Below are 27928 nucleotides of genomic sequence, written 5' to 3' on the forward strand. Positions count from 1 at the left end.
TTTTTTGACCACAGTTGATACTGTTAATTTTGATGGTTGAATGGCTCAGTAGCCACTGAAACCAAGATCTTTGGTTCAGCTCCAAGGAAATGCATAAACCAAAAAAGAAAAAAGTGTCTAAGACACTTTGTTTAAAAGAACGGCAAATGCACAATTGTAAAAGCAATCCAAATTGCTGTTTTTATTGCATGTGTGCAGTTCAAGTTGTAAAGAGCCCTGCAATATATGTTATTACATGGTGTTTTCTAAATGGCACCAAGTTATTGTTATACAGTTTGAATGTTGTTCTGTAAAAAGTGTTTTACACATGTGCTCAAGTCATCTGCCTGCGTCTTATCTGATTGTTGTCGCTGGTGAAACCCCTCCTCCCGCCTCCCCCTGAGCGGGGCCCCGAGCCAGGCGGTAGCGCCGCACAGTGTAGTTCACTCGGGCTGGGGAGAGGAATCGAGAGGGGTGCCGAGCGCCTCCAGGACAAGACCGGACAGTAAACTGACTCGGAATGGATACTCACAACACGTATTTACACCTCCGTAAGTCGCCGTCTTTCTTCATTTCTTGTTGCTGCTCTTCTTGGTCATATTTGCGAAATTGTCCGCAAATACGCGTTAAAACAACTTCGCTGATGAACTTCAGACAGATTACAATCGTATCAGTCCGCGTTGACATCGGTCAGGTGATCGTGCTGTGGTTTACAGGCATGTTTGGCACTTTGATTGCGTTTATGTAATCGATCGCCCTCAAAGCACGCCTGTGTGTCGGAATTGTTATTTATTACCCTTGAGACAGTCTCCAACCGGGTATAGCATGTACACTTCACATAGGAATGAGTATGTGCATACGCTTTCAACTCAAACTTTGTATTTCAACGCTCCCGACTTGTTTAAAGAGTGAGCGGGAATGACATGTTATTTTAGGCAAAGTCAAAGACAACTCCACTAAGTTGTAATGTTACAGTGTTGAGTCAAAGTCATAAGACTCAAATAAAGAGTTGCCAATCTGTCCCACCTAATTTAAGTGCTGGATGCTGTTAATCCAACTAACATGACATTTTAAAGTCAAGTTGTAAGGAATTTATTTATTTAGATTAAAAACGTGACTGGAATACAATAGATTAACACGTTTTTGCATTATACCATGTTGGGAAATCCACTTACGAGCTGGTTGACCAACTATCACATTCCTAAAAACAGTTTGATCATCTTAAGCTAGTGGTACTGGTAGATGGTTTTCCAGTTTACACCAGCTAATGACCAGTTTGAAACTATCATGCTCCACAGTTACTAGCTTAAGCTGGATTTTCCTGCAGAGCAAGATTTCAGCCTACTGTACATACAGTATGCTTTAGAGGTAATATCAGATGTATTACATATTGTCAGTGAACAATATGCACCCAATACAATGTATTTTTACCTGGTCAGGAGTTTTGTAGTGCAAACACAGAAATTGTGTATGTATGTATTAATATGTACGGTTAAACTTGTGGAAAAATAGGAACTAACAGTGAATAAATATAGGTGTTTATGTTGCTTTTATAACCTCACAGACACACTAAGAAGTTTTGAACTTTGGACATTAACCATGTTAACAAGGTTAGATTAATCACCTAATCACATTTTTTCAGTTCCCTTTTAATTACATTTAAAGCTTTGTGGCTTACATTTCATTCATGGTCTACATTTTATTAGCTCATGCATTACCTGGGAATCAAACCCATGATATTGGTGTTGCTGGCGCCATGCATTAAACTGCAGAAATTTTTAATGTCAATGAAGGGGTCATTGAGTCCTCGCTCTCAGCTTTTTCTTGCTATTGTAGGCTTTCTGAGCAGTGATAACATTCCTTTGTCTTTAACAATGCAAACCCACTCTGCAAGTCCAAAGACACATAGACGAGAAAACAGAAGGAACACGTGTATTAACAGTTGTCAGGCAGGAGTGGCTCGGAGGACTTTGTTATTGCTGGTTGTACACATGCTTTCAAACCGCTCACAGCGGTTTCTGTAGATTTCCTATATATGCTTCAGGCTTTTAACAATGAGCAGCCTTGCCCTTATCATCACTTTCATTGCTAGGAGAGTCAGAGAAGCAAAGCCAGGAGAAACAGAGCATATGTAGTCTATGAGAAAAGAGCATATTGGAAGGGTGATTGTATTCTTTTTGCAAATGTTAGTCATTAGATGGTCCAAAATACAAAGTAAACCCTTTAAGGGTGATACAAAAGCCTTCAACTTTTAACAGGGTGCTCGTCACCCTCATGTTGATGAAGTGTATGCCTTCATTCCATTAAAATGAAATGATTAGCAGCAGATTAACTATTCTTACACACAGTCATAACCCTTATACTAATGGTGCTGCTACTGTAGCTGCTGTTCATAAACAATCAGAGATGCTGTTTTGTCCTTTAGCTCCTGTTAGCTCCTTGTTCTGAATTTATAGACATTCAGGGGTAATTTAAGTCTGGGGTAAAGTAGACTGGGGCAAGGGTGGAAATCTATTTTGATCTGCAGACATGTTCATGCCCTGACTGCTTCTCAGAGGACATGCTGCTTTGAAATGTTAGATGTGGACCCTTACATCACAGTAGTGGGGTTGAGCTGTGCTCACGTGCTTGTCAGCAAAGGCTGAGAGTAACGTCTTTGACCCTCAGTGTCAGCTGGTAGGTCTATATACACTACTGTTAAGAAGTTTCATGTAGGTAAGATTTTTAAAATATTTTTAAAAGGTCACTCATGTACATTAAGACTGCATTTATGCAGTTTTCTTTTTGAATGTCTTAATAATGTAATTAATTCCTGTGATGGCAAAGCTGAATTTTCTGCAACCATTACTCCAGTTTTCAAGAACTATACACTACCTGTCAAAAGTTAAGATTTTTAAAGTTTTTAAAAAAATTCTCTTCTGCCCACATACACTTTTAAAAAAATAAAGGTGCTTCATGATGCCATAGAAGAATCTTTTTTGTCTAAATGGTTCCATAAAGAACCTTTAACAGCTGAAGAGCCTTTCTTTTTTCAGGTTCTTTGTGGCGAAGGAAGGTTCTCCAGATTATAAAAAAAAGTAAAAAAGAGATGATTCCTTAAAGAACCTCAGGATTCTTTGATAAATAGAAAGATCCAAAGATCAGCATTTATCTGAAATAAAAAGTTTTTGTAACATTATACACTATACCATTTAAAAGCTTGGAGTCTTTTACATTTTTTTTGGAAAGAAATTATAGAAATGAACACTTTTATTTAGCAAGGATGCTTTAAATTGATCGTAAGTGATGATAAAGACATTTATAATGTTACAAAAGATTTCTATTTCAGATAAATGCTGTACTTCTGAACGTTCTATTCATCAAAGTAACCTAAAAAAAAATCTACTCAGCTGTACATTCGACATACTAATTTTTTTTTTTTTTTTTTTGAGCAGCAAATCAGAACATTAGATTGATTTTTGAAGGATCATGTGACACGAGTAATGATGCTAAAAATTGTACTTTGGAAAAAATTGTATTTTTAAACTTTTTTAAACATTTTTTGACATTTTGTTAATGCCTGTAGAGTCTTCTTAAAGAACAGATTTTAATGGTTAGTTCTATCAAAAGGATAAGTTGCTACAGAGGTGAAGTCAGTGCCTGATGTTTGTGTTAGCAAAAGAAATGCAAGGAGATAGAAAACCTAATACAGTAGTTTTAGTAATGTGGTTTCTAACATCTCTTCAAGGCAGCTCCAGTTGTGTCAATCTTCTGTGTGATCGCAACTCTCATTTCATTCAGACTGATCCATGTGGGGCATTGCTTTTATAGGATGACATATTAAAGAGGCTTTTTTAGATTCACCCTGAAGGCATTCTGTCATGAAGTCTGCTCTCTCTACTGCTTGTCTGACTTTCAATGAAACTGTAATGGCAACAGCATTGATATATTGTAGACTTTAATAGAAGGTCTTCATCACTGCAGTGCTTTTAAGGCATCACTATATTGAAATCTCTCAAAGGTTCTTTTTTATCTTTTTCTGCAGTTAATTTGGCACAAAATTCCTTGACACTGACATGACCCATGATATCTCAATCAGTAAATGTAAAGGTGTAGTTTTTAATTTCAGTATTTATTTACACTACCAGTCAAAAATTTTTGAACAGTAAGATTTTTAATGTTTTTTAAAGAAGTCTCTGCTTCTTCCGCACAACAAGCTTGCATTTATTTGATAAAAAAGTACAGCAAAAACAGCAAAATTGTGAAATATTTTTACTATTTTAAATAACTGTTTTTTATTTGAATATATTTAAAAATGTAATTTATTCCTGTGTTTTCAAAGCTGAATTCTTAGCATCATTACATTTATTATTATTATTATTATTATTATTATTATTATATTGAAAACAGCTGAGTAGAATTTTCTTCAGGTTTCTTTAATAAATAGAAAGATCAGAAGAACAGCATTTATCTGAAATGGAAATCTTTTGTAACAAAAAAAATTATACTGACTCAAAGCTTTTAAATGGTATGGTGTATAATGTTACAAAAGCTTTTTATTTCAGATAAATGCTGTTTATTGGATCTTTCTATTAATCAGTGTATCCTGAAAAAATGTACTCAACTGTATTAAATATTGATAATAATAATAAATGTATTTTCAACAGCAAATTAGCATATTAGAATGATTTCTGAAGGATCATGTGATACCTAAGACTGGAGTAATGATGCTGAAAATATAGCTTTGATCACAGGAATAAATTACACTTCAAAATATATTAAAATAGAGAACAGCTATTTTAAATAGTAAAAATATTTCAGAATTTTACTGTTTTTGCTGTACTTTGGATCAAATAAAAGCAGGCTTGGTGAGCAGATGAGAATTGAAAAAAAAAAAACGTTAAAAATCTTACAATTAAAAAACTTTTGACTGGTTTATTTTTCACTGCTGTTCAAAAGTTTAAGGTTGATTAATTTGTAATTAATAATTTGTCTTAAAACTGTTAGTACATTATGCAGCATGGCACAAAAACAAGCAGTGTCTGAAGTTAGAAGTGCATTAGAAAATAAACACACAAGCAGGTGTGTGAGAGGAGGCTGCCAGGCTTGGCTTTGCTTTTAAGTGTGTGTGCATGTGTGAGAAAGAGCTGTCATTGCCACTTAACTGCTTTAATAGAAGCACTGATGTGCAGTCTTACTGTGACATAATGGTAAATTACAGAATGCTATCGATAATCAGATGTACTGCAAATTTACAGTAATCTTCAAATCTGAATCCAAACAAATATTGTTTTTATATGAACCTCACACACGCTCAAACACACTGGCCGTTGAACAGGTGTCCCGTCTGCACTGATAGATTTAATGACACTCTGAGCCTCTGTTCGGGCAGACCACGGTCTGTGCAGAAGGAGTTTTATCAAAGCTTGGAGAGAAGCTGATCTTTGTGGCAGTAAACGGTTCCTGCTGGATTCAGTCGTTGATAATCCGAGTAATCCCATAAACGAGCAGACTCCTCCCTGCGGATTCTCCTCCTACAGCCGTCCTGTTTCGCTCATATGCCATCTGTTCCATCAGCGGAGTGAGTCTGTGTTCGGACAGGTGCTCTGCGTGACTGGTGAGGTTTGGTCGAGTGGGGCTCCCGGTCATGTGGTATCCGGCGGCGCTGCCTCTTCATGGGCAGAGTCACGGCAGAGAGAGTGGTCACTACAACCATCGTGAGTATCTCGTAATAAAATACTCCTGTAATATTCCTAGGAATAGCACGGCTGGTGCATCCTAAAGGAAGATGAGAGAATTGTGCTGATGGAAACAACTGGGAAAAAAAAAATATTTCAAAATATGACTAGGTTGTATTTGGATACATGCATTTTAGAGATGTATTGGCATGTTCCGTGGTTTATTTTCGTGAGTAAAGAACCTGTTGTATCGATGGTTTGTTTTTACATTACCAAATGGAATTGGAAAAATAATTATTATTTTCAAACAAGTTTCCTGTTGTCTTCATCTGCCATTGGTTGGACAAATGGATAGTCTCAGCCCAGATTCATGTTGGAGACAATATTTTAACATAAAAAAAAAAAAATCTACCAAATCTAACTGATTAAAAATACTTTAATTGGTTTAACTAATAGACAAGTTGATGCAGTCATTAGTTATTTTTAGTTTGCTTGGTTTTGATTTATCTGTTTATTTTTAAATCGTACATTACCAGTCAAAAGTTTTTGAACAGTAAGATTTTTTATGTTTTTTTAAAGAAGTCTCTTCTGCCCACCAAGCCTGCATTTATTTGATCCAAAGTACAGTAAAAACTGTTAAATTCTGAAATATTTTTTATTATTTAAAATAACTGTTTTCTATTTTATTATATTTTAAAATGTACTTTATTCCTGTGATTTCAAAGCTGAATTCTTAGCATTATTACTCCAGTCAAATGATCCTTCAGAAATCATTCTAATAATATGATTTGCTGCCTGAAAAACGTGTATTATTATTATTATTATTATTACTATTATTATGTTGAAAACAACTTAGTAGAATTTTTTTCAGGTTTCTTTGATGAATAGAAAGTTCAGAAGAACATAATTTATCTAAAATAGAAATCTTTTGTAACATTATAAATGTCTTTATCATCACTTTTGATCAATTGAAAGCAACCTTGGTAAATAAAAGTATTCATTTCTATAATTTCTTTCCCCCCCAAAAATTGTACTGACTTCCAGGTTTTTGAATGGGTCTTTGGATCTTTCTTTACTCAACTGCTGTAAATGCTGATAATTATAATAATATTAATAAATGTTTCTTGAACAGCATTTTAGCATATTAGAATGATTTCTGAGAGATCATGTAACACTGAAGACTGGAGTAATGATGCTGAAATTTTAGCTTTGATCACAGGAATAAATTAATTTTTTAAAAAATATATTCAAATAGAAAGCAGTTATTTTAAATAGTAAAAATATTTCACAATATTACTGCTTTTGCTGTATTTTAGATCAAATAAATGCAGGCTTGGTGAGCAGAAGAGACTTCTTTTAAAAAATATTAAAAATCTTACTGTTCAAAAACTTTTGACTGGTATTGTATATATTTTATACTACAGTGTTTTTGAAAGTCCTATGATCACCAAGATGGCATTTATCATTTATTTAATTAAAAATACAGTAAAAAATAATATTGTAAAATATTATTATAATTTAAAAGCCTCTATTTATTTGATCCAAAATACAGCAAAAGCAGTAATATTGTGAAATATTTTTCCTATTTAAAATAACTGCTTTCTATTTGAACATATTTTAAAATGTAATTTATTCCTGTGATCAAAGCTAAATTTTCAGCATTATTACTCCAGTCTTCAGTGTCACATGATCCTCCAGAAATCATTCTAATATGCTAACATGCTGTTGACATTTTGCATATTTTAAAATCTAATTTATTCCTGTGATGCTAAAGCTGAATTTTCAACAGCAATTACTCCAGTCTTCAGTGTCATGTGATCCTTCAGAAATCATTTTAATATTCTGTGTTGGTGCTTTTTTATTATTATCACTACTGAAAACAGTAGTGCTGCTTAATATTTTTGTGGAAACATGATTTTTTTTGTTGTTATTGTTCAGAATTCTTGAATAGCATGTTAAAAAAAAAACAGCAAGAAATCTTTTGTACCTTTATAATTTTTTTAATATAAAATCCTGTCACTTTTAATCAATTTAATGCATCCTTGGTATATAAAAGATAAGTGTTTATCTTTTTCCAAAAATATTACATATGTTATAATATGTACTAATATATATATATATATGTATATATATATGTATATATATTAGACACTTGCTTGCATGTCAGCCGTAGCTTGTGTGAAATTAATCTGTAACCCCTGCTCTCAGCCGTTGGCATAGTGAGAGTACTTGGCAAGGCTCTGTTCTCTAATGCTGTTCAGCTGTTATAGATCAGGGTAAGGTGGCACTGGAGTATTGCGGATATTTTAGGAAAGTCTGCTTGGATCAATCTATTTCAGTATATCCCTTCATATCTCACACACTTGCAGTATTTCACCCTCTCGCTTCTTTGCTTCTCTTCTGTTTCTCTTTGACAATAGTTCTGTTGAGGGGCGTTTGCGTGTGTGGGTGTGTGTAAATACTTGGACTGACAAGGACAAATTCCCGTTTGATCGCACAATAGAAAGCGGTGACGGAAGTTGTCGTCGCCGATTGACGGTGACACTCTGTTGTTCTTTCTCTTTCTGTTTCTATCTTTCTTTGAGAGGTGTCAGTATTGACGCAACAAATAAAACTTGCACAGTACTGACATATCAAGTGACCCTGTTTGCATGTGGTTCATTCTTCAAATTCGCTGCATTTATTCACCTTAGATCTAGGTGCCTTTAATATACCATGTAAATATTGTTTTGGAAATTACAGCTGAAACATACATTACAAGAATGTGGACATGCCTTAACGGGTTTGACTAGGCCTCTTAATTCCAGTGGTGACAAATCTTAAAGGGATAGTTCACCCAAAAATGTAATTTCTGTCATCGTTTACTCACCCTAATGTCTTTCTAAAGTTGTATAACTTTATTTCTTCTAAACTTGACCTTATCACCAGTATCTGACCTCGTTGATGCTCATAGTAGTTTCCGTGCAACATATCGTAACGCCTTCCCAAAAGAGTGGAAGCCGTTAGGGAGGACCAGCATTAATGCCTGGTTTTGTGATTAAGAAGCACATACGGGTGTGGTGTTCTACATGCTTTATCCATATGCCACATTTAATCCATAGCATGCTTGCTGTTTCTTTGAATAATTTCTGTGTAAGTTACTTCTGAACTCTTTCAACACTGTACAGTATGTTTGACTCTATATAAACACTACAGACAGAGCCTCCCTAGTCTCTTTTTTTTTTTCTAATCCTTTCTTTTACCAGCTTTCTTTTTTTTTCTCCTCCCTCGTGCTGAAGTTACTAAAGGTTATGCGTAGGGCTGACAGCACTGTGGTTTCTCACATGCTGCTGTCTTATGCTGTTAGATCCTGTTTGTAAACATCTAGTCTTCTTAGGTAACACTTTTTTGTGTGCAGCTGTTGCCTTGAGGAACTTAAAATGCTTTTTTGTAACTCATTAAATTAGTTTAAATGTTACCACATTTTAAGGTTACATGACAAGCCTTTCCTGTTAAGAGGCCTCTCTGAGTCAATTGTCTTTTATGTTTTGATTGAGACAGCTGGTTTCAAATATCCCAAGAGAGCTTGTTTTCTAGGAAGTGTATTTTGAAAGTTGTGATAGGTGTTCAAATGTGTTGGGGTGGATGTTTGTGACTTTATCTTTCTACTTATCTCGTCTGTCTCGGAAGAATCTTTGGAACAGAAATTGTTGTTGTCTCTGGTAATTTGCCTGACTGTTAAGATGGCTAGTGTGACTCTTAATCAGTTTTTTCATACAGATTCTTTTTTTGTGTGTGTGACAAGAGAGATATACACCACTGTTCAGTTTGGGCTCAGTAAGATTTTTTTTTTTTTAAATGAAATTAGTCATTTTATTTAGCAAGAATACATTAAAGGGATAGTTCACCTAAAAATTAAAATTCAATCATTAATTACACATCCTCATGTCGTTCCAAACCCGTAAGACCTTCGGATGATATTTTTTTTTTAAATCCCAGAGCTTTCTGACCCTGCATAGACAGGAACGCAACTGACACATTCAAGGCCCAGAAAGGCAGTAAGGACATTGTTAAAATAGTTCATTTGACATCAGTGGTTCAACCTTAATTTTATGATGCTATGAAAATACTTTATTCAACCATTTCTTGTCTTCTGCTTCAGTTTTTGATGTGTATTCCTGACAGTGCCACGACACTTGTTTTCTTTGCGCACAAAAAGTATTCTTGTAGCTTCATAACATTACGGCTGAACCACTGGTGTCACATGGACTATTTTAACAATTTCCTTACAAGCTTTCTGGGCCTTGAACATGTCAGTTGCATTGTTGTCTATGCAGGGTCTGAAATTTGTGTTCCAAAAATGAACGAATGTCTTACGGGTTTGGAAACACCATGAGGGTGAGTAATTAATGACAGAATTTTCATTTTTGGGTGAATTATCCCTTTAAGTTGATCAAAAGTTACAGTAAACTTTTATGTTTGTTGCAAAAAATATTTATAATTTCCTCAGAATTAAGCAGCACAACTGTTTTTTAACATTGATAATAACATGAGTGTTTCTTGAGTAATGGCTTCTGAAAATTCAGCTTTGTCATCAAAGGAATAAATTGCATTTTGAAATCCATTAAAATAAAAAATTACGCTGGAATAATATTTCACAATATTACTGGGGGGTTTTTTCTACAAAGATATGCAGCCTAGAGATATCTTAGACAAAACAATCTTATACAAACGTGTTAATTCAGTGAAGTTCGTACCCATTAAAAAACTACTTTATTAGACTTTACTAGTCTTTTTGACCAATTTACAAAAATAACAAAGCCATTTGTTTACAAATTGGACTACATTTGCCACACTGCATATGTATTTTTGCGGCATTTTTGCATGATGAAAGGGTTAGTTCACCCAAAAAATTAGCCCATTATTTACTCACTCTCAAAGTATCATAGATGTATATGATGTCCTTCTTTCAGACAAATGCATTTGGAATTATATTAAAAATTGTTCTGTCTCCTTCAAGCTTTATATTGCAGTGGGTATGTGTTTCTCTTCATCAGTCCAAAACAAGTCAAATAAAGCGCATCCATCCATAATATCCATCCATCCATCCATCCATTCATCCGGGGGGGGGGCGGGGGAATAAATGCCTCCTGTAGTGAATTGATGCATTTTTATATTTTCTTTTTTCGTTTCTTTCCTTCTGATGTCCTACATCAGCCAATCGGAGTGGCTTCCATGTACAACAGTGAGCACAAACTAGATTAAAGAGATTATTATGTTTTAAATATGTGTATTTTTCTTACAAAAACACATCGATTTGCTACAGGATGCCTTTATTCACCCTCCGGAGCCGTGTGAGGCACGTCTTATTATGGCTGAATGCGCTTTATTGGACTTGTTTTGGACTGATGAAGAGAAACACCCACCCATTACAATATAAAACTTGAAGGAGCCAGAATGATTTTTAATATAACTCAGAGTACTTTCGTCTGAAAGAAGGAAGTCATATACACCTAGCATCCCTTAAGGGTGAGTAATTAATGGGCTAATTTTCATTTTTGGGTGAACTAACCCTTGAATGAAGAAACATGTTGTCTTGACAGCATTCAGCTGCTGTTTTTGAATCGTTTTAACACTCACTTAGGATTTAAAGTATTCAGAATCTGTTACTTTTAAATTCATTTTGATAAACAAGAGGTCTGGCTGAACAGTTACTTCACAAACTCTTGTGCAATGTTCAGTGGAACAGTCCCTGCTGATCTCTGCTGATTGTTACATTGTGACATTACCAGGGGTCATCAAATGTAAGATGTCACAAACATTAGTCGGGATTTTTAAACGAGTTCGTCCTCAGTGCTACGGAATATTAGCTGTCATATGATCGCGATATGGTAGGATGTTTTGAAACTGATTAATGTTGCTTCATTTCCTGTGGAGTTTGTTTTCAGTCAGCATTTTTCTGCCGTTCAGTTTCGGACTGTAATAGTGTACAGTATTGTCTGTCCTTATTTTACTTCACTTTTTTGTGTCACTATAAAGCAGTCATCAGCGTAAGTTATTTTAAATGTGAGTGATGCATGTGACAAAATGTGCTTGTTTTGAACAGAGTAATACAGAGGTCACTACAGGACAAACAGGAGTTCATTGACCTAATGCCTAGTTCACTGAATGATGTTTCTTCACTTGATACTCTATTATTCTTTAGTATTCACTTCACTTTTGTCGCCCACATACAGCAGCAGTTATTGTCCTAAGTCTTTTTTAGAACAAAACACACACTCAGACACAAGTCCTCCAAAAAACATAAATTTCATCAGTAACAATGTAAGACAGCACTCAATACTGCCATGAAAAAATACATACAACATATCCCAGGCCTCCAGAGGCCAGCTCAATTTCACCTCTGTCAGCAATTCTGAGGACATGGGCATAAACATAATGCGTTATTATAGCAGTTCTGATAAGAAAAACATGATCTTGTGTGTCTGTGTGTAGCATAATTAACGCTTATTCGTTTAAAGAATAATGAATGAGATGTACAGGTAGTAAAGATAATGTTGTCAGCTATATAATTTAAGCGTTTAGGTTAATTATTCACATATAAAGGTTTATCAGTGTGTGCTGATAAACTAGTTTATGATAGGGTTGATGAAGTAATGTTGGTAACTGAAGTGTGAGGTTCATGTGAAGTCCTGGGCTTTGGAGGATTATGGACACATGGCGGTTATTAGGGTTGATTTAATGTCCTGCGGCTCTCCATGGCAGACTGGGATGGAGTGGGACAGTGTCCCATTTCTCAATCACTTCTACCCCCCTTCCACCTTTTTGTGTCTGTTGCCCTCCCTACAACCCCCGACTTCTTGACAGGTGGTTAAAAATATTTGTCATTGATGAGAAGAGGGTTTAGTGTCATTATTGATCAGATGTCAACTTCATTTAGGACCGAAAGTGATTCAAGAGATTTTGTTTAAAATAGGGGGGTTGGAACCTGTTGTCATAACCACCGTTGGGATTTTCACACAGTGGGTGTGTGTTTGGCTGTGTGGTTCCAGCCAATAACATGCTGCTAGATCTAAAAGGCTAAATCTAAAAAGTTACTTTTGGGGATGTCCTGTTATTTAATAACCAGCGAAGTCTAGTTTATAGCTTTTTTTTGTAAATCAGTATTGTTTTATTCTGAAAATGCTAAATGTTTCTTTTAGCAATAAGGCTTGTTTGTATTTAAAATTAATGAATAATTAATGTTTTTCTCTATTTCATGTTTTGCATTTGTTGGCTCAATGGAATGATATTAAAGGGATAGTTCACTCAAAAATGAAAATTCTGTCATTAATTACTCACCCTCATGCTGTTCCAAAGCCATAAGAGCTTCATTCTTTTTCGGAACACAAATTAAGACATTTTTTATGAATTCTGAGAGCTTTCCGACCCTGGATATACAACAACGCAACTGACACGTACAAGGCCCAGAAAGGTAGTAAGGACATCATAGTCGCAAAGGAAAGATGTCACATGGACTATTTACTAAGTTTTTGGGCCTTGAATGTGCTAGTTGTATTGCTGTCTATTAGATCTGCAACAATTCCTCGATTCTGTTTGAAAATACCAGAAGTGGCACATTTTAAACCTATGTAAAAGCCGTAATAAAGCATAATGCTATTTAGATTTCACAAACACTACGATTTAATTAAACAAGTGTATAACTAAGTGTATAATTATCAGATTACTCGATTAATCGTCAGAATAATCAAAAGATTACTTAATGAGCAAAGTAATCGTTAGTGACTGTCTATGCAGGGTCAGAAAGCTTTCAGATTTCATCAAAAATATGGAAGTAATTACAGGTTTGTAACAACATGAGGATGAGTAATTAATGACAGAATTTTTATTTTTGGGTGAACTAACCCTTTAACAAACCATAGATTAAAAATGATGACAGGAAAGTTTAAATACTGAAAATGACTATGCAATCCAAAAATAATCGTTCATGATCTTTCCCTCTCTATATAATGTCCTTTCAGTCAACATGTACTACAAGTTAGTGTGTGAGAGGCTTAATGAATTAGAGCCCTGCTGGAGACTCCACACCTCGGCTGACCAGTAATTAACAATTAAAAGATTGTAACTATCCCTCTCCAAATCCTGTTGTGTTCCAGCTCATGAATCTGTGACTAATGGCAGACTAATGTCAGGCTACTGGCCTGTTGTTCACTGAAACTATACACTGCTTTCTCTGTGTATCTGTGAGGATATTGCTTACAGTTTGTTGCATCAAACATGCTTTGACAGTTTATGTATGTGATTGTGTCCGCATTGACCTGTGTGATTTCATGTGGTCTCCACCGAACTTGATAGCAGTCTACCAAAGGCTGCACTTTGCTCCCAGACAGCTGTACAAAGGTCATGGGCACTGCCGAGAGTCATTGTGAAATCCTGATGAATGTCTGGCACATGGACCGTCTCAGAAGAATATGATCTGATTTATAAGCTAAAGGGTGATGCATCTAAAAGAAGGGGTTTGTTTAGACCTTACGAAATGTGACTGCAGAGATAGTAACCTATAGTAACTTTACCGCCTATAGGGGGTCAATTATACCTGTTGTACTTATATATTTTAAAGTCAACATAAAACTTTGGAGTTTTCAAGCTTTGGAGAAGCACATATATGTTGGTGACATTTTTTTTCACTGTCGAAATTCAGCTCTGTATAAAGATGCAGTACCAAAGCTATGAAAATTCAGCGTGACTGCCCTGTTTTCAGCCTTAAGCATTTAACTTGTGAGGTCTGTTTTTGAATGTAGTGAATCAGGTGGGTCATTCGAGGATAGGCCGACGTGCAGACCACTGTATGACCATATTTCCGCCCTACCGAAGGCATCTTGGCCATCTGCCACAGAAATTCCCCCTGCTACCCAGAGTCTGGGACACACACACATGCAACCAGCTTGGAAGAATACATCCATTCCAGACTGTTTGTTTATAACATACAGTTTTTAAGTACTGAAATGTATGATTTTGCCTGGTTTATAAACAATAAATCCTGGATCTGTTTAATTTTAAGTAAAAGAAACAACATGGGAATGAATTATATTACAAAAGAAGCTAATTTCAGACACTTATAGGGTGTGTCTCCCTACATTCTAAGAAAAAAAGGTACAAAACTGTAACTGGGGCGGTACTGATTAAATGGTATTAATGTGTACACTTTAGATACTAATATGTACTTTTAAAGTAGTAAGGTAATTGTATGTACAATTTGAGGTTAAACAGGGTACAAAGATGTACCTTTTAGCTTCTGTACCTTGGGATACTGCCCCGGTGACAGCTTTGTACCTTTTTTTTCTCAGAGTTTGTAGCCTACACTTTCCATTTAACAAGTTTATGCTATAAGATTTACCATCATGATTTAAATTGCATATAACAATTTAAAAAAGAAAATGTTTTGTCCTTGTCGTATATTATGGTGCATATAACTAAAAAAATCTATATTAATGCATTATTTTGGGTGCTAAACTCTGTAAGTGATTATTGTCCGTTGACAACGTGGTAGTTTTATGTCTTGTAGCACTCTGTTGTCTCTTGTTTTTCATTTACTAAATGATATCATCTCAAATCAACATTGTATGCCTATTTATTTATTTATTTGATAAGCAGCCATATAATAAGCAGGATACTCTGAACTCATTATCTAAAAATGAACCACTTCAAGGTGACATAAATCCCCTCCGCTTCACACCGCCTGAGTTTGTTTTGCAATAACACATTAGCAGTAAATTGAAACAACCTGCCAGAGATAAACAGTTACAGTCACTTTGTCAGAATATATGACCAAACCATTGATAAGGCTCATTGTATTGCACATCTCGATAAAGCAACAGCTTGAAGCTGTAGTCATGTTAATTTAATCTTAGATGAATTTGATTTGATCTTCATCTTGATGAATGATGAAATGAGGTAACGAATTGCAACACTATCAGTATTGGCAAAAAGGTGCAACCTTTGCCCAGTGTGTGTCCTTGTACTACGTTAGATAGATTATATGTGTTTGTGCCGGTACAAACTACCATTACCAAGCACTCATATGTAGCACTCCATCAGCTGCTGACTGAATGTTAAAGTAGCAAGGCTTAATGGATTCTCTCAGTGAAGTGTCCTCTTACATTTACTTACACAGCATTTTATTTCATTACATATTTTAGGCCTTGATAACAGAGGTAATTGATGTTCTGCAAAGGCACATGTTTCCACAAGTACTTGATGTTCCTGTAGGCACATACTTATCCTGTTCTCTGACGTCAGCACATGCTAAATAAAAACATTACGCGTCATGATAAATATACCTGCCACACTGACCTGTCTGATTGTTTGATTTATATATTACAGGTCAAAGGTTTGGAATAATTAAGATTTTCAATCTTTATATTAAAGAAGTCTCTTATGCTCACCAAGGTATGGAAGCCCATTTCTGCCACTGAATAAAACATTTAAAAAAAAAGGTAATTGCGACTTTTCATCTCAGAATTCTGACTCTTTTTCTCGCAAATGCGAGTTTACGTTTTAGAATTCTGACTTTTTTTTAGAATTGTGAGATTTAAACTCGGAATTCCGAGTTGTATAGTCAGAATTGCGAGTTTATAGAAATGAAATCAGAATTGCCTGATATAAATTTGCAATTCTGACTTTTCCCCCAGAACTGAGATATAAATTTGCAATTGAGACTTACAAAGTCCATTTCTGAGGGGGAAAAAATACTGTGTTCTCAGAATTCTGACTTAATAACTCGCAATTGCTAACTCGTAATTTTAAGAAAAAGAAGTTATTTGCGAGATGTAAACTCGCAATTCTAAAGAAAAGTCAGAATTTTGAGTTTGTATCTTGCAAGTTTTTTTCTTGCAATTTCTTGATATAATTGTTTATGTCAAACAATACTGACTTTATAACTTGCAACTGAGAAAAAGGTCAATTGCGAGATGTAAACTCGCAATTCTGAGAAAAAAAGTCAGAATTTTTAATTCTATATCTTGCAATTCTGACATTTTTTTTTAGAATTATGACTTGATTTTTACAGAATTGCAAGTTTACATCTCGCAATTCTGAGTTTTTTTTCATGCAATTGTGAGTTTATATCATGCAATACTGACTTTATAACTCACAACAAAGAAAAAAAAAGTCAACTGTGAGATAAACTCGCAACTCTAAAAGAAAAAGTCAGTTTATATCTTGCAAGTTTTTTTCTTGCAATTGCGAGTTTATATCACACAGTACTGACTTTATAACTCACAACGGAGAAAAAAAAGTCAATTGCGAGATATAAACTCACAATTCTGAGAAAAAAATGTGAATTTTGAGTTTGTATCTTGCGATTCTGACTTTTTTTTTTTATAGAATTACGACTTAATAATCCAAGGTTACATCTCGCAGTTCTGAGTTTTTTTCTTGCATTTGCTAGCTTATATCATGCTGTATCTACTTTATAACTTGCAACTGCTAAAAAAAAATCAATTGCGAGATGTAAACTCGTAATTCTCAGAAAAAAGTCAACTTCGAGATGTAAACTCGCAATTCTAAGAAAAAAGTCTTAAATTTGAATTTATATCTAGCAATTCTTAATATTATTTTGTATAGAATTTTGAATTTCTCAGAATTTCAAGTTTACATATCACAATTCTGAGTTTTTTTCTTGCAATTGCGAGCTACATCACGCAACACTGACTTTATAACTCACAACTGAGAAAAAAAGTCAGTTGCGAGATACAAACTCGCAATTCTGAGAAAAAAGTCAGAATTTTGAATTTGCATCTCGTGATTCTGACTTAATTTTTTTTTTATAGAATTACGACTTAATTTCGCCAAATTCCAAGTTTACATCTTGCAATTCTGAGTATTTTTCTTGCATTTGCGAGTTCATATCACGCAATACTGACTTTATAACTTGCAACTGAGAATAAAAGTCAAAATTGTTTGTATTGCAATTCTGAGAAAAAAAAAATCACAATTGCAAAATGTAAACTTGCAATTGTGTCAGAATTGAAAAAAGTCAGAATTGTTAGAAATAGTAACAAATACTTTATAAATATTTGTTATTTTTATTCAATGGCAGAAACAGGCCTTCATACTAAGGCTGCATATATTTGATTAAAAAAAATACAGTAAAAACAGAAATATTTCAAAATGGAATTTATTCCTGTAATGCAAAGCTGAATTTTCATCAGCCATTACTCTAGAATTCAGTGTCACATAATTAAATTGTTATAATGTTTCACAATATTACTGTATTTTTGATAAAATAAATGCACTTGATAAGCATAAAAGGCTTAATTCAAAAAATGTCTAATTATTCCAGTTTTTTGATCGGAAGTATGTCTATGATCACTGATGTCATCAGCGATAATTTTAGTACTACATTTTAATTGCTCTTGTCATGGCTAATATTAATCTCTCCTTTTGTCTCTTCACAGACACTAGTGCTCTTAATTCACCCCCCTCTCAGCCACCACCCCTGAGCTCCATGGTGGGTCATTCGTCCGTCATCAGTTCGTCCCGCCCACTGCAGTCGCCCGTGAACACCCTGGGCTCATCCATGAATGGCCTGGCCTCACCCTACTCAGTCATCGGCCCATCTCTAGGCTCACCGTCCGTTTCCTTGCCCTCTACGCCCAGTATGGGCTTTAACACTCTCAGCAGCCCGCAGGTAAGAAGCTTCCCATAATTCTGTGCTCTCTCTGGGACCGACACCAACCAAAAGCATTAAGATCTGTCCTGCAAACTGAAATGTCACTCTGTCTCATAAATTAAAATCAGCCTCTTGGCAGTACCCTTTTAAGGGGTACTAATATGTACACTTTAGGTACTAATATGTACCTTGTAGCTTTATCTTCTGAGAGTGTATGGATGCCCTGGTATTTCAAGAGGTCAACTTATGTGTGTCTGTATGTGTGTCTCATTTCTCCCTGGAGGCCAGAGAAAGCCATTGACTCAGATAATTGTTTCAGGCTTTTAGTCCAATGAAAGGACATCATTTATTGTGAACTTACAGTATGTACGTATATAGGGCAAGTAAGTGTGTGTATACCTATACACAGAGATGTACAAAGTCTAAATGTACTTGAAATTACATTGAAATTAAAAGAAAATGTGTTGAAAGTCTGGTAGCATGCCTGGTGTTTCTTCTTCTGAAATCCTCTACATGGGTGTTTCTTCAACTATGGCCTCTTTTTTTTGTCCTGGGTGGATTTTAATATTGCCGAAATAAAGGCAAAAGGCCCTCAAAATAAAATAAAATAAAATAACACATTAAAAATGTATAAGACTGTTCAAAAAAACTTGGTGATCAAAGAGTGATGTTATCATATTGAAAATGTAAAAATGGGTTAGTAAATAATCAGGTTAATATCAGATAGTTTTGTTGTGTTATTTCCAACCAAGCTATAATTTTGTCAAGTTATGAAAAGATTGAGAAAAGGAATTCATAAACTGTAAACTGAGACAAAGGAGTTCAGTGATTAAAATGTCATTTTCATCACTATAATTTCAAAGAATGTTATCAAACCTGTGTTATTTTAGTATAATTTATGTACTTGTTTTATTACTCATTTGTTAGTCACTTTGGATAAAAGCATCTGCTAAATTAGTAGATATAAATGTTTACTGTAATATTTTGAATGAATCTACACTACCAGTCAAAAGTTTTTGAACAGTAAGATTTTAATGTTTTTTAAAAAAGTATCTTCTGCTTACCAAGCCTGCATTTATTTGATCCAAAGTACAGAAAAAACAGTACAATTCTGAAGTATATTTTTTTTACTGAAATATTTTTAAAATAACTGTTTTCTATTTTCTATTGTTTTTTATGTATTTTTAGTTTTGTAGCATCATTACTCCAGTCTTCAGGGTCACATGATCCTTCAGAAATCATTCTAATATGCTGATTTGCTGTTTTAGAAACATTATTATAGAAATTATAGAAATTTATTTGTTACAAAATATTTATAATGTTACAAAATATTTCTGTTCTATTCTATTTCAGATAAATGCTGTTCTTCTGAACTTTCTATTTTCCAAAAAAAAATTCTACTCAAATATTTTCAACATAATAGCAATGAATGTTTTTTGAGCAGCAAATCAGAATATTAGAATGATTTCTGAAGGATCATGTGACTGGATTAATGATGCTAAAAATTCAGCTTTTAAATAACAGGAATGCATTACATTTTAAAACATATTCAAATAGAAAAGAGTTATTTAAATAGTAAAATATTTAAAAAATGTACTGCGTTTGCTATACTTTGGATCAAATAAATGCAGGCTTGGTGAGCAGACTTCTTTAAGAAAAACTTTTGACTGGTAGTGTATATATTTATATTTTCAGTTATTATAAAGTTATTTTTAGAGCTTTTGTAATTTTTCAGATATTTTTATATTTCTATATAACTTTAGTTTTTTTATTAAGTAAATTAAGTAATTTTAGTATTTATTTCAGTTAGCTGCCAGGGCAACAGTTCTAATCTCCATTTAAGTTTTTTTAAGTTTACGTTTTTATAATTATCGAATATGTATATTACTCAGTTTTATTTAAATGATCGAAAACGTTTTTAGCCTAATAGTTTCAGTTTTAACTAGTCCGTGCAAAGCAATATTAAATGTGTTCTGAGTTTGTCTCACCACAGAAGAATGTGCTATTAACCACCCAGCCAAATATGAAATAAGTTATAACATCTTGAAAAAAATAAGCTCTCAAACGCTGGGGGCGTGTCCGCTGGCGCCTCTGAAACCACGGCCACTCACGGGAAAGGTGCCGTTTCTCTCAACTGTCAAACACAAACACATAAGGAGACCGAGCTATTTTGTCAATGATTTGAACCAGGTAAAATGCATTTACGTGACGAAGGAATAGCTAGTAATGACAGTAAATCTCAATTGAATCACTAAGCAGCCATATAAGAACACATAAATCGTCAAACATGTATGTCAGTAAGTTACTTCACTGAAAATAAGGCTCACTAAATCATCTTTCTGATTTGACATGCTTTCCTTATGCCTGAGGTATGGCCGTGTACTGCCATCTGCAGGCTGAATGAGTGTAGAAAACAACGTTTGACGGAAAAATGGTGAATTCTCTTGTGAGGGAGAGAGACACAAATATCCCCTCCCCTTTGAAATGTTATGTCAGCGCTCTCACAGCCACTTGTATAATGGCCTTGCAAGGGTGGAGTCTGTTTTTGTGCATTTGTGAGTCTTTTCTTGGATTTGTGTGTGTCTGCTGTTCTGGAAGGACACAGACAGCCTGCTGTACTATGACAAACTCAACAACTGATTGCATTATATGATAAGCTGTTTCCGTTTCTCCTCACACCTCTCTTCCTGTCTCACAGATGAACTCTTTAAATGTGAATAGCTCAGAAGATATCAAGCCCCCACCAGGATTGGCTCAGCTGAGCAACATGAGCAGCTATCAGTGCAGCAGCCCTGGATCCCTCTCCAAACACATCTGTGCCATTTGTGGGGACCGATCTTCAGGTATAGCAACACAGGGATGTTTAGATGTTGCATTTGGTTTTGGTTTGGAAGTTAATGCATTTCTGAGATACATCTCCAAGTCTTCTGAGGTTCAGTGTGGTTGTGTTTGCAGGGAAGCACTATGGTGTTTACAGCTGTGAAGGTTGCAAGGGCTTCTTTAAGAGGACCATCCGAAAAGACCTGACCTACACATGTCGAGACAGCAAAGAGTGCCTGATTGACAAACGCCAGCGCAACCGCTGCCAGTATTGCCGCTACCAGAAGTGCCTAGCAATGGGCATGAAGCGGGAAGGTTTGTATTTGCATGTTTTCTATCCATAGTTCAGTGATTTTTGAATTGCTGATGAGTTTTATTTTTTGTTTTGTGTTTTTTGCTGCCTTTGTGGCCAGAACATGTTTTAATATTATGCTAAATAACATAAATTATTATATTATATTATTATGTATTCTATCCATAATTCAACGATTTTTGAATTGCTGATAAGTTTTGATTTTTTTTTTTTTTTGGTTTCAGTTTGTTGTTTTTTTGTGTGTGTTTTCTTTCGTTTTGTTTTGTGCTTTTTCCTGCCTTTGTTGCCAGAAGAGATTTTTATCACTAAATATTATATTATATTATATTTTATGTATTCTATCCATAATTCAATGATTTTTGAATTGCTGATAGTTTTTGTTTGTTTCATTTTGTTGTTTTTTGTTGTTTTGTGTGTGTGTGTGTGTTTTCTTTCGTTTTGTTTTTTTTTATTTTGTGCTTTTTGCTGCCTTTGTTGCCAAGCGTTTGTTTTTATCGCTAAATATATTATATTATATTATATTATATTATATTATATTATATTATATTATATTATATTATATTATATTATGTTGTCTATCCATAATTCAATTATTTTTTTAATTGCTGATGGGTTTTATTTTTGCTTTGTTTTTTTATTTTATTTTGTGTTTCATTTAGTTTTTTGTCTTTTTGTTTTGTTTTGTGCTTTTTGCTGCCTTTGTGGCCAAAAGAGATTTTCATCTCAACACATTTTAATATTATGCTAAATATATTTATTATATTATATTATATTATATTATATTATATTATATGTTTCCTATTCATAATTCAATGTTTTTTTAATTGCTGATGGCTTTTGGTTTTTTTTGTTTTTATAATGCTGTAATATTCTGTTAAATAACATAAATATTATATTATTATATGTTTTATTCTAATAATATCTACAATATACTTTAAATTAAAATTAAGTAAAATATATTATAACAGATATATAGTTATATTAAAAATGTGAAATTTCTTATATAATTTGTCATAATCATTAATTAATTACAATGATTTATAATGCATTCATATTACATTATATATATATATACACTAGTCAACATTTGAAGTGGATCAAAAAAGTTCATCAAAGTTGTTCTGAAACAAGAAGGGGTATTGTTCAAAATTCATGTTTAACATGTAAGTCTGCTATTAATCAGTGCTGTCATCAATGGAATTTCATGCCTTATTACTTTTTATGGTGCCCAGACATGAATGTTTGCCATTAGGTACCAACTGACCTGTCACGGGTGTTTGTAATTGGGAGCTGCTCATTATTTAAGGCTCTGAAAACTTCACTTGAAGTCAGAAAACATTGAAAATGCCACATTTAGTGTGATTGCAGGATTCTGACCTTAACAGGGCTATTGGGATGCTGCAAGGAGGCATGACTAAGCGTGAAGTTGCAGATGCAGTGGGGACATCTCAAAGTGTCATTTCCAGAGCCTGGAACAGGTTCAGAAGGTTTGGTACTGTGAGTAGGAAGCATGGTGGAGGCAGACAACGGGTCACAACACCAAATCAAGACCGATACTTGACCCTGCATGCCCGTAGAAATCATTTCATGACTGCTGTCAGCCTGCAAAATGACCTTCAGGATGCAACAGGGGTGCGAGTGTCCACTTAGACTGTGAGAAGACGACTTCATTAAGTTGGCTTGAGAGCCAGAAGACCAGCTGTGAGGGTGCCTCTTTCCAGAGCACACAAACTATCACGTCTGCAGTGGGCCAGAGAACACCGCAGGTGGACATTGAATCAGTGGGGTACAGTGCTTTTCACAGATGAGTCCCGGTTCTGTGTGAACTTCCTAGATAGGCGTAGGTGGGTCTGGCGTCGTCCTGGGGAGAGAAATTTGCTGCAAAATGTTATACAAAATCCGCCATGACCGTATCGGCGGATCATCAGTCATGGTTTGAGGAGGCATCTTCATGGGTGGAAGGACAGAGCTTGTCATTACTGAAAAAGGCAGCCTGACAGGCCAAAGGTATAGGGATGAAATCCTGAGACCAGTTGTGTAGCCATATGCTGGTGCAATGTGGCCAGATTTCGTGCTTATGGATGACAACGCTGGTGCACATCAAGCAAGACTGATGACTGAATTCTTGGAGGAGGAGGGCATCTCAAGAATGGCCTTGAACCCCATTGAACACATTTGGGAGCAGCTACAGTCAAGACTGCAAGCGCGCCACGTCCCTCCAGGAACCCATGTGGAGTTGTGAATGGCAAGCCATTCCTCAACAGAATATCCAAAACCTCATCTCAAGCATGCATAGGCGATGTGAGGCTGTGATCACATCTGTGATGGCTGTGATGTCAGAGGTGGTAACAGTGATTACTGACTGGCTGTCTCGGCACATTACGTTTGTTGTTTCTTGTTCATGACTTGTTTGTTGCATTTGTTAAACCATTCAATTCATGTTTGTTTTACAGTATGAACTTTTTGATCTGCTGTAATGTGCAATAAAATCTTTTTTTTTCTTTCTTTCCTGTTTTGCGTTCGATCTCTGACACTCCACACAGAGTGACTACAGTACAGTACAGTACAGTTCAGTATCCAGTGCATCACCATTATGACCATTGTGCTGGCTCCTTAAGGCACTCCAAAGGCACCGCACTGCAGGAAATAATGTTTAAGAGGCATTTCTGGTCCATTGTGACTTCAGGTGAATCACAAAAGTACTGAACAACCAACAGTTTTTTGATGCACTCTTGTCTTCATGAGTGTGTGACAAGCCTCTTCACACCTTGTGACAAACATTCATGTCTGGGCACCATAAAAAGTAATAAGGCATAAAATTCCATTGATGACAGCATTGATTAATAGCAGACTTACATGTTAAACATGAATTTTGAACAATACCCCTTCTTGTTTCAGAACAACTTTGATGAACTTTTTTGATCCACTTCAAATGTTGACTACTGTATATATATATTCTATCCATATTTCAATTATTTTTTTTAAATGCTGATGGGTTTTGTTTTTGCTTTGTTTTTTATTTTGTTTTGTTTCGTTTTCTTTTTCTTTTTTTTTTTTTTGCTTTTTTCTTTTTGCTGCCTTTGTGGCCAGAAGAGATTTTCATCTCAACATGTTTTTTTTTAATATTATGCTTTATTATTCTGCTAAATAATATTTTATTATATTAATGTTTTCTATTCATACATTAATGATTTTTGAATTGCTGATGGGTTTCATTTTGTTTTGTTTTGTTTTATTGTGCTTTAATATTCTGCTAAATAATATAAATGTATTATATTATATTATATAGTATTATATAGTATTTCTATATAACCTTACATAAATGCTTTATAATAGAATACATTATATTGTACATTTGTTTTCTTGTAATATCTAAAATATACTTTACATTAAAATGAAGTAAAATATATCATAACAGATAAAGATTTTATTAAATATGTGAGGTTTCTTAACCAATTTTTTAATCTCATAATCGTTATTTACAGTGATTTATAATGTACTCATTTACTCCCCACAGCAGTCCAGGAAGAGAGGCAGCGTGGGAAGGAGAAAGGTGATAATGAGGTGGAATCGACGAGCAGTTTTAATGAAGACATGCCTGTGGATAAGATTCTGGATGCAGAACTTGCAGTCGAACCTAAGACTGAGATATACACAGAGAACAGTCCAGGCAATTCAGTAAGACATATAGATTTATTCAAATACAGTTTACACAGTACAAACATGCTGACTTGAGCATTCTTTGACAAAGTAACAACTGAAATTCTCTCTCTTATTGTCCCTATTTTTCCTCTGTTTTCATCTGGTTTCCTTCTCCAGACAAATGACCCAGTCACTAATATCTGCCATGCAGCTGACAAGCAACTGTTTACTCTGGTGGAGTGGGCCAAAAGAATACCTCATTTCTCAGATCTGCCTCTGGACGATCAGGTCATTTTGCTTCGAGCAGGTATGTGACACTCTTACACACATATACAAACCATGCAATACTGATAAAATACATATTTTGAGTTTATTTTGAAATCATAACTGAAGTAGTAACGTAGAAGATATAATGGGTGAAATGTGTATTTAAGCAGTGAAAATGCATATTGTCCTTAGTCACTCCAGGTCAAAGGGTCAGGCAGAACTGTGTTGGTTGTGTAAGTGAGAATGCTGACCTCTGCTGGTCAAACATTTCACATGCACTCATGAAGTAACCACCACTGAAAATCACAAAGATTTGCTAATGAAAAACACAGTGTTAAATTAAGAGAGAGAGACACATGTTTCCTGCTGTTCTTCTTTTTCTTTTTATTCTTCTTTTTATTTTTCTTCTTACAGGATGGAATGAGCTTCTTATTGCTTCATTCTCCCACCGTTCAATCACAGTTAAAGATGGCATCTTGCTGGGCACAGGCCTTCACGTCCACAGGAGCAGTGCTCACAGTGCAGGTGTCGGCTCCATCTTTAACAGGTGAGCATTTCACCTTCAGCACCTCTGGATTAATAAACATCTTGTTTGTTTGTTTTATATTACAACTACTGTATTCAAATGAAAGCTTTGTGTGTGTGTGTGGCAGGGTATTGACTGAGCTGGTGTCTAAAATGAAGGATATGCAGATGGATAAATCAGAACTAGGCTGCCTTAGAGCCATCGTCCTCTTCAACCCTGGTGTGTTGCTCATTTCTATTTATACGCACTTGTCTGCAGCAAAGATTATCTAAGTTCTATTATTTTATTTCATTTTTTGGGAATGCCTGGAAATTTACACAGATTATGCTGATAAATTGTGAGGATTTTGACTATTTTTATCTTATAAAGCACATCTAATATTATATTATAGTAAATTATGCAATATAATTGAAGGAATAATTCACCCAAATTTTGCCTTTATTTATTTATTTATTTATTTATTTTTGGGAACACCTGGAAATTGACGCAGATTATGTTGCTGAGAGCATGCTGATAAATAGTGGAGATTTTATCTGTTTTTATCTTATAAAGCACATATTATATTATATTATACTAAAGTAATATTGTTCACCCAAATTCTGCGATTATTTAATTTAATTTAATTTAATTTAATTTAATTTTATTTTATTTAATTTTATTTTTTTTTATTTATTTTTATTTTATTTTTTGTAACCCCTGGAAATTGACGCAGATTATGCTGATAAATTGTGAAGATTTTGACTGTTTTTATTTTATAAAGCACATATTATATTATATTATATTATATTATATTATATTATATTATATTATATTATATTATTAAAGGAATAGTTCACCCAAATTCTGCCTTTATTTAATGTATTAAACGCCTGGAAAATGATGCAGATTATGCTGATAAATTGTGAAAATTTTGACTGTTTTTATTTTATAAAGCACATATTATTTTATTTTATTTTATATTGTTGAAAGAATAATTCACCCACATTCTGCTATTTGACACCTTGATACCTATATTATATTATAATTAAATACGCAAGTTAAAGGGATAGTTTATCCCAAAACTTTATAATATAATATATTATGTAGTAGTTACAGAGATATTACATAAAATTCTGTCATTATTTACATGTTCTTTCTTTTATGAAACACAAAAAATACTGTTGATTTTTTAAAAATGCCTTTATGTATTGCAAAATGTGACTGTTACAGTGAATGGGAACTTTCTAACTGATTAGGTGTAAAAACGTGTAAGATGTTTTGATAGCCTGAGTATATACTGTATTTAATAATGCATATTGTCTCGTCTCGTAGACGCCAAAGGGTTGTCCAGCCCAGCGGAGGTAGAGGCACTGAGAGAGAAGGTTTACGCCTCACTGGAGACCTACACTAAACAGAAATACCCTGACCAGCCTGGCAGGTACAGTCATGTACATGTTTGTTCAGTAAATACTGATCATATCTGTTTTACATACTCAATTTCACCTGCTGCCTTCCTCTCTGCCTGCTCTACAGGTTTGCTAAACTTTTGTTGCGTCTTCCTGCTCTCCGGTCCATCGGACTTAAGTGTTTGGAGCACCTATTTTTCTTTAAGCTGATTGGAGACACACCCATAGACACTTTCCTAATGGAGATGCTCGAAGCACCCCATCAGATCACGTGACACGAGTTCCAATGGACCTTTTTTTGTACATATTCTTATGTAACTAATATAATAACGAACTTGATTGAAGATATCGCAGTATGCTGCATATTTTATACCAAGCACAAATTGTTATTCTTTTTAAAAATATTGGCAGGGGAAAGAGAGGAGCAAGTTTCAGAATATACAGATGAAATTAATTTTACTGGTATGGTTTTGAAAAGAAATGTTTCTGTAAATAGTTAATATCAGGTATTCATTGTGGCAAGACAATGCAATAAAGAAATTATATTTTATTCAAGGAATGTTATCATACCCAAACAATAATTTCTAAAATGACGTGTTTAGAATTCTGTTCAAATAAATATTTAAATATTTAAATACAATGTTTTTTCTTTCTTTTTTTTTTTTTGGAATAAAAAAGAATGAATGA

The 27928-nt window shown here is 34.4% G+C and overlaps 1 protein-coding gene across 3 annotated transcripts; it reads left to right on the forward strand.

The window, feature by feature from the left end:
* The first annotated feature begins 389 nt into the window (after positions 1–389).
* On the forward strand, positions 390–27928 carry rxrgb (retinoid X receptor, gamma b). Of its 3 annotated transcripts, none has more exons than XM_051139193.1 (10): positions 390–530; positions 18074–18306; positions 20987–21131; positions 21244–21423; positions 24939–25099; positions 25241–25370; positions 25745–25877; positions 25984–26075; positions 27168–27273; positions 27369–27928. In XM_051139193.1, exons 1-10 carry the CDS (start codon positions 500–502, stop codon positions 27514–27516), a joined length of 1359 nt encoding a protein of 452 aa, XP_050995150.1. In that variant the 5' UTR covers positions 390–499; the 3' UTR covers positions 27517–27928. The 3 variants fall into 3 exon arrangements, with proteins under 3 accessions (XP_050995150.1, XP_050995149.1, XP_050995148.1); XM_051139192.1 differs by lacking the exon at positions 390–530 and adding an exon at positions 5557–5675 and having other exon boundaries at positions 24942–25099; XM_051139191.1 differs by lacking the exon at positions 390–530 and adding an exon at positions 5560–5675.

Source organism: Labeo rohita, chromosome 20 (assembly GCF_022985175.1).
Source record: "Labeo rohita strain BAU-BD-2019 chromosome 20, IGBB_LRoh.1.0, whole genome shotgun sequence".
NCBI classification, from domain to species: domain Eukaryota; kingdom Metazoa; phylum Chordata; class Actinopteri; order Cypriniformes; family Cyprinidae; genus Labeo; species Labeo rohita.

What these genes read in the sequence shown, in the direction of transcription:
- rxrgb (XM_051139191.1), top strand. Translation starts at nt 5,606, where the DNA reads ATGTGGTATCCGGCGGCGCTGCCTCTTCATGGGCAGAGTCACGGCAGA. An exon ending in AGAACAGTCCAGGCAATTCA is followed by an intron (nt 25,100 to 25,240) that starts GTAAGACATATA and finishes TTCCTTCTCCAG; the next exon opens with ACAAATGACCCAGTCACTAA. An exon ending in CATCGTCCTCTTCAACCCTG is followed by an intron (nt 26,076 to 27,167) that starts GTGTGTTGCTCA and finishes CTCGTCTCGTAG; the next exon opens with ACGCCAAAGGGTTGTCCAGC.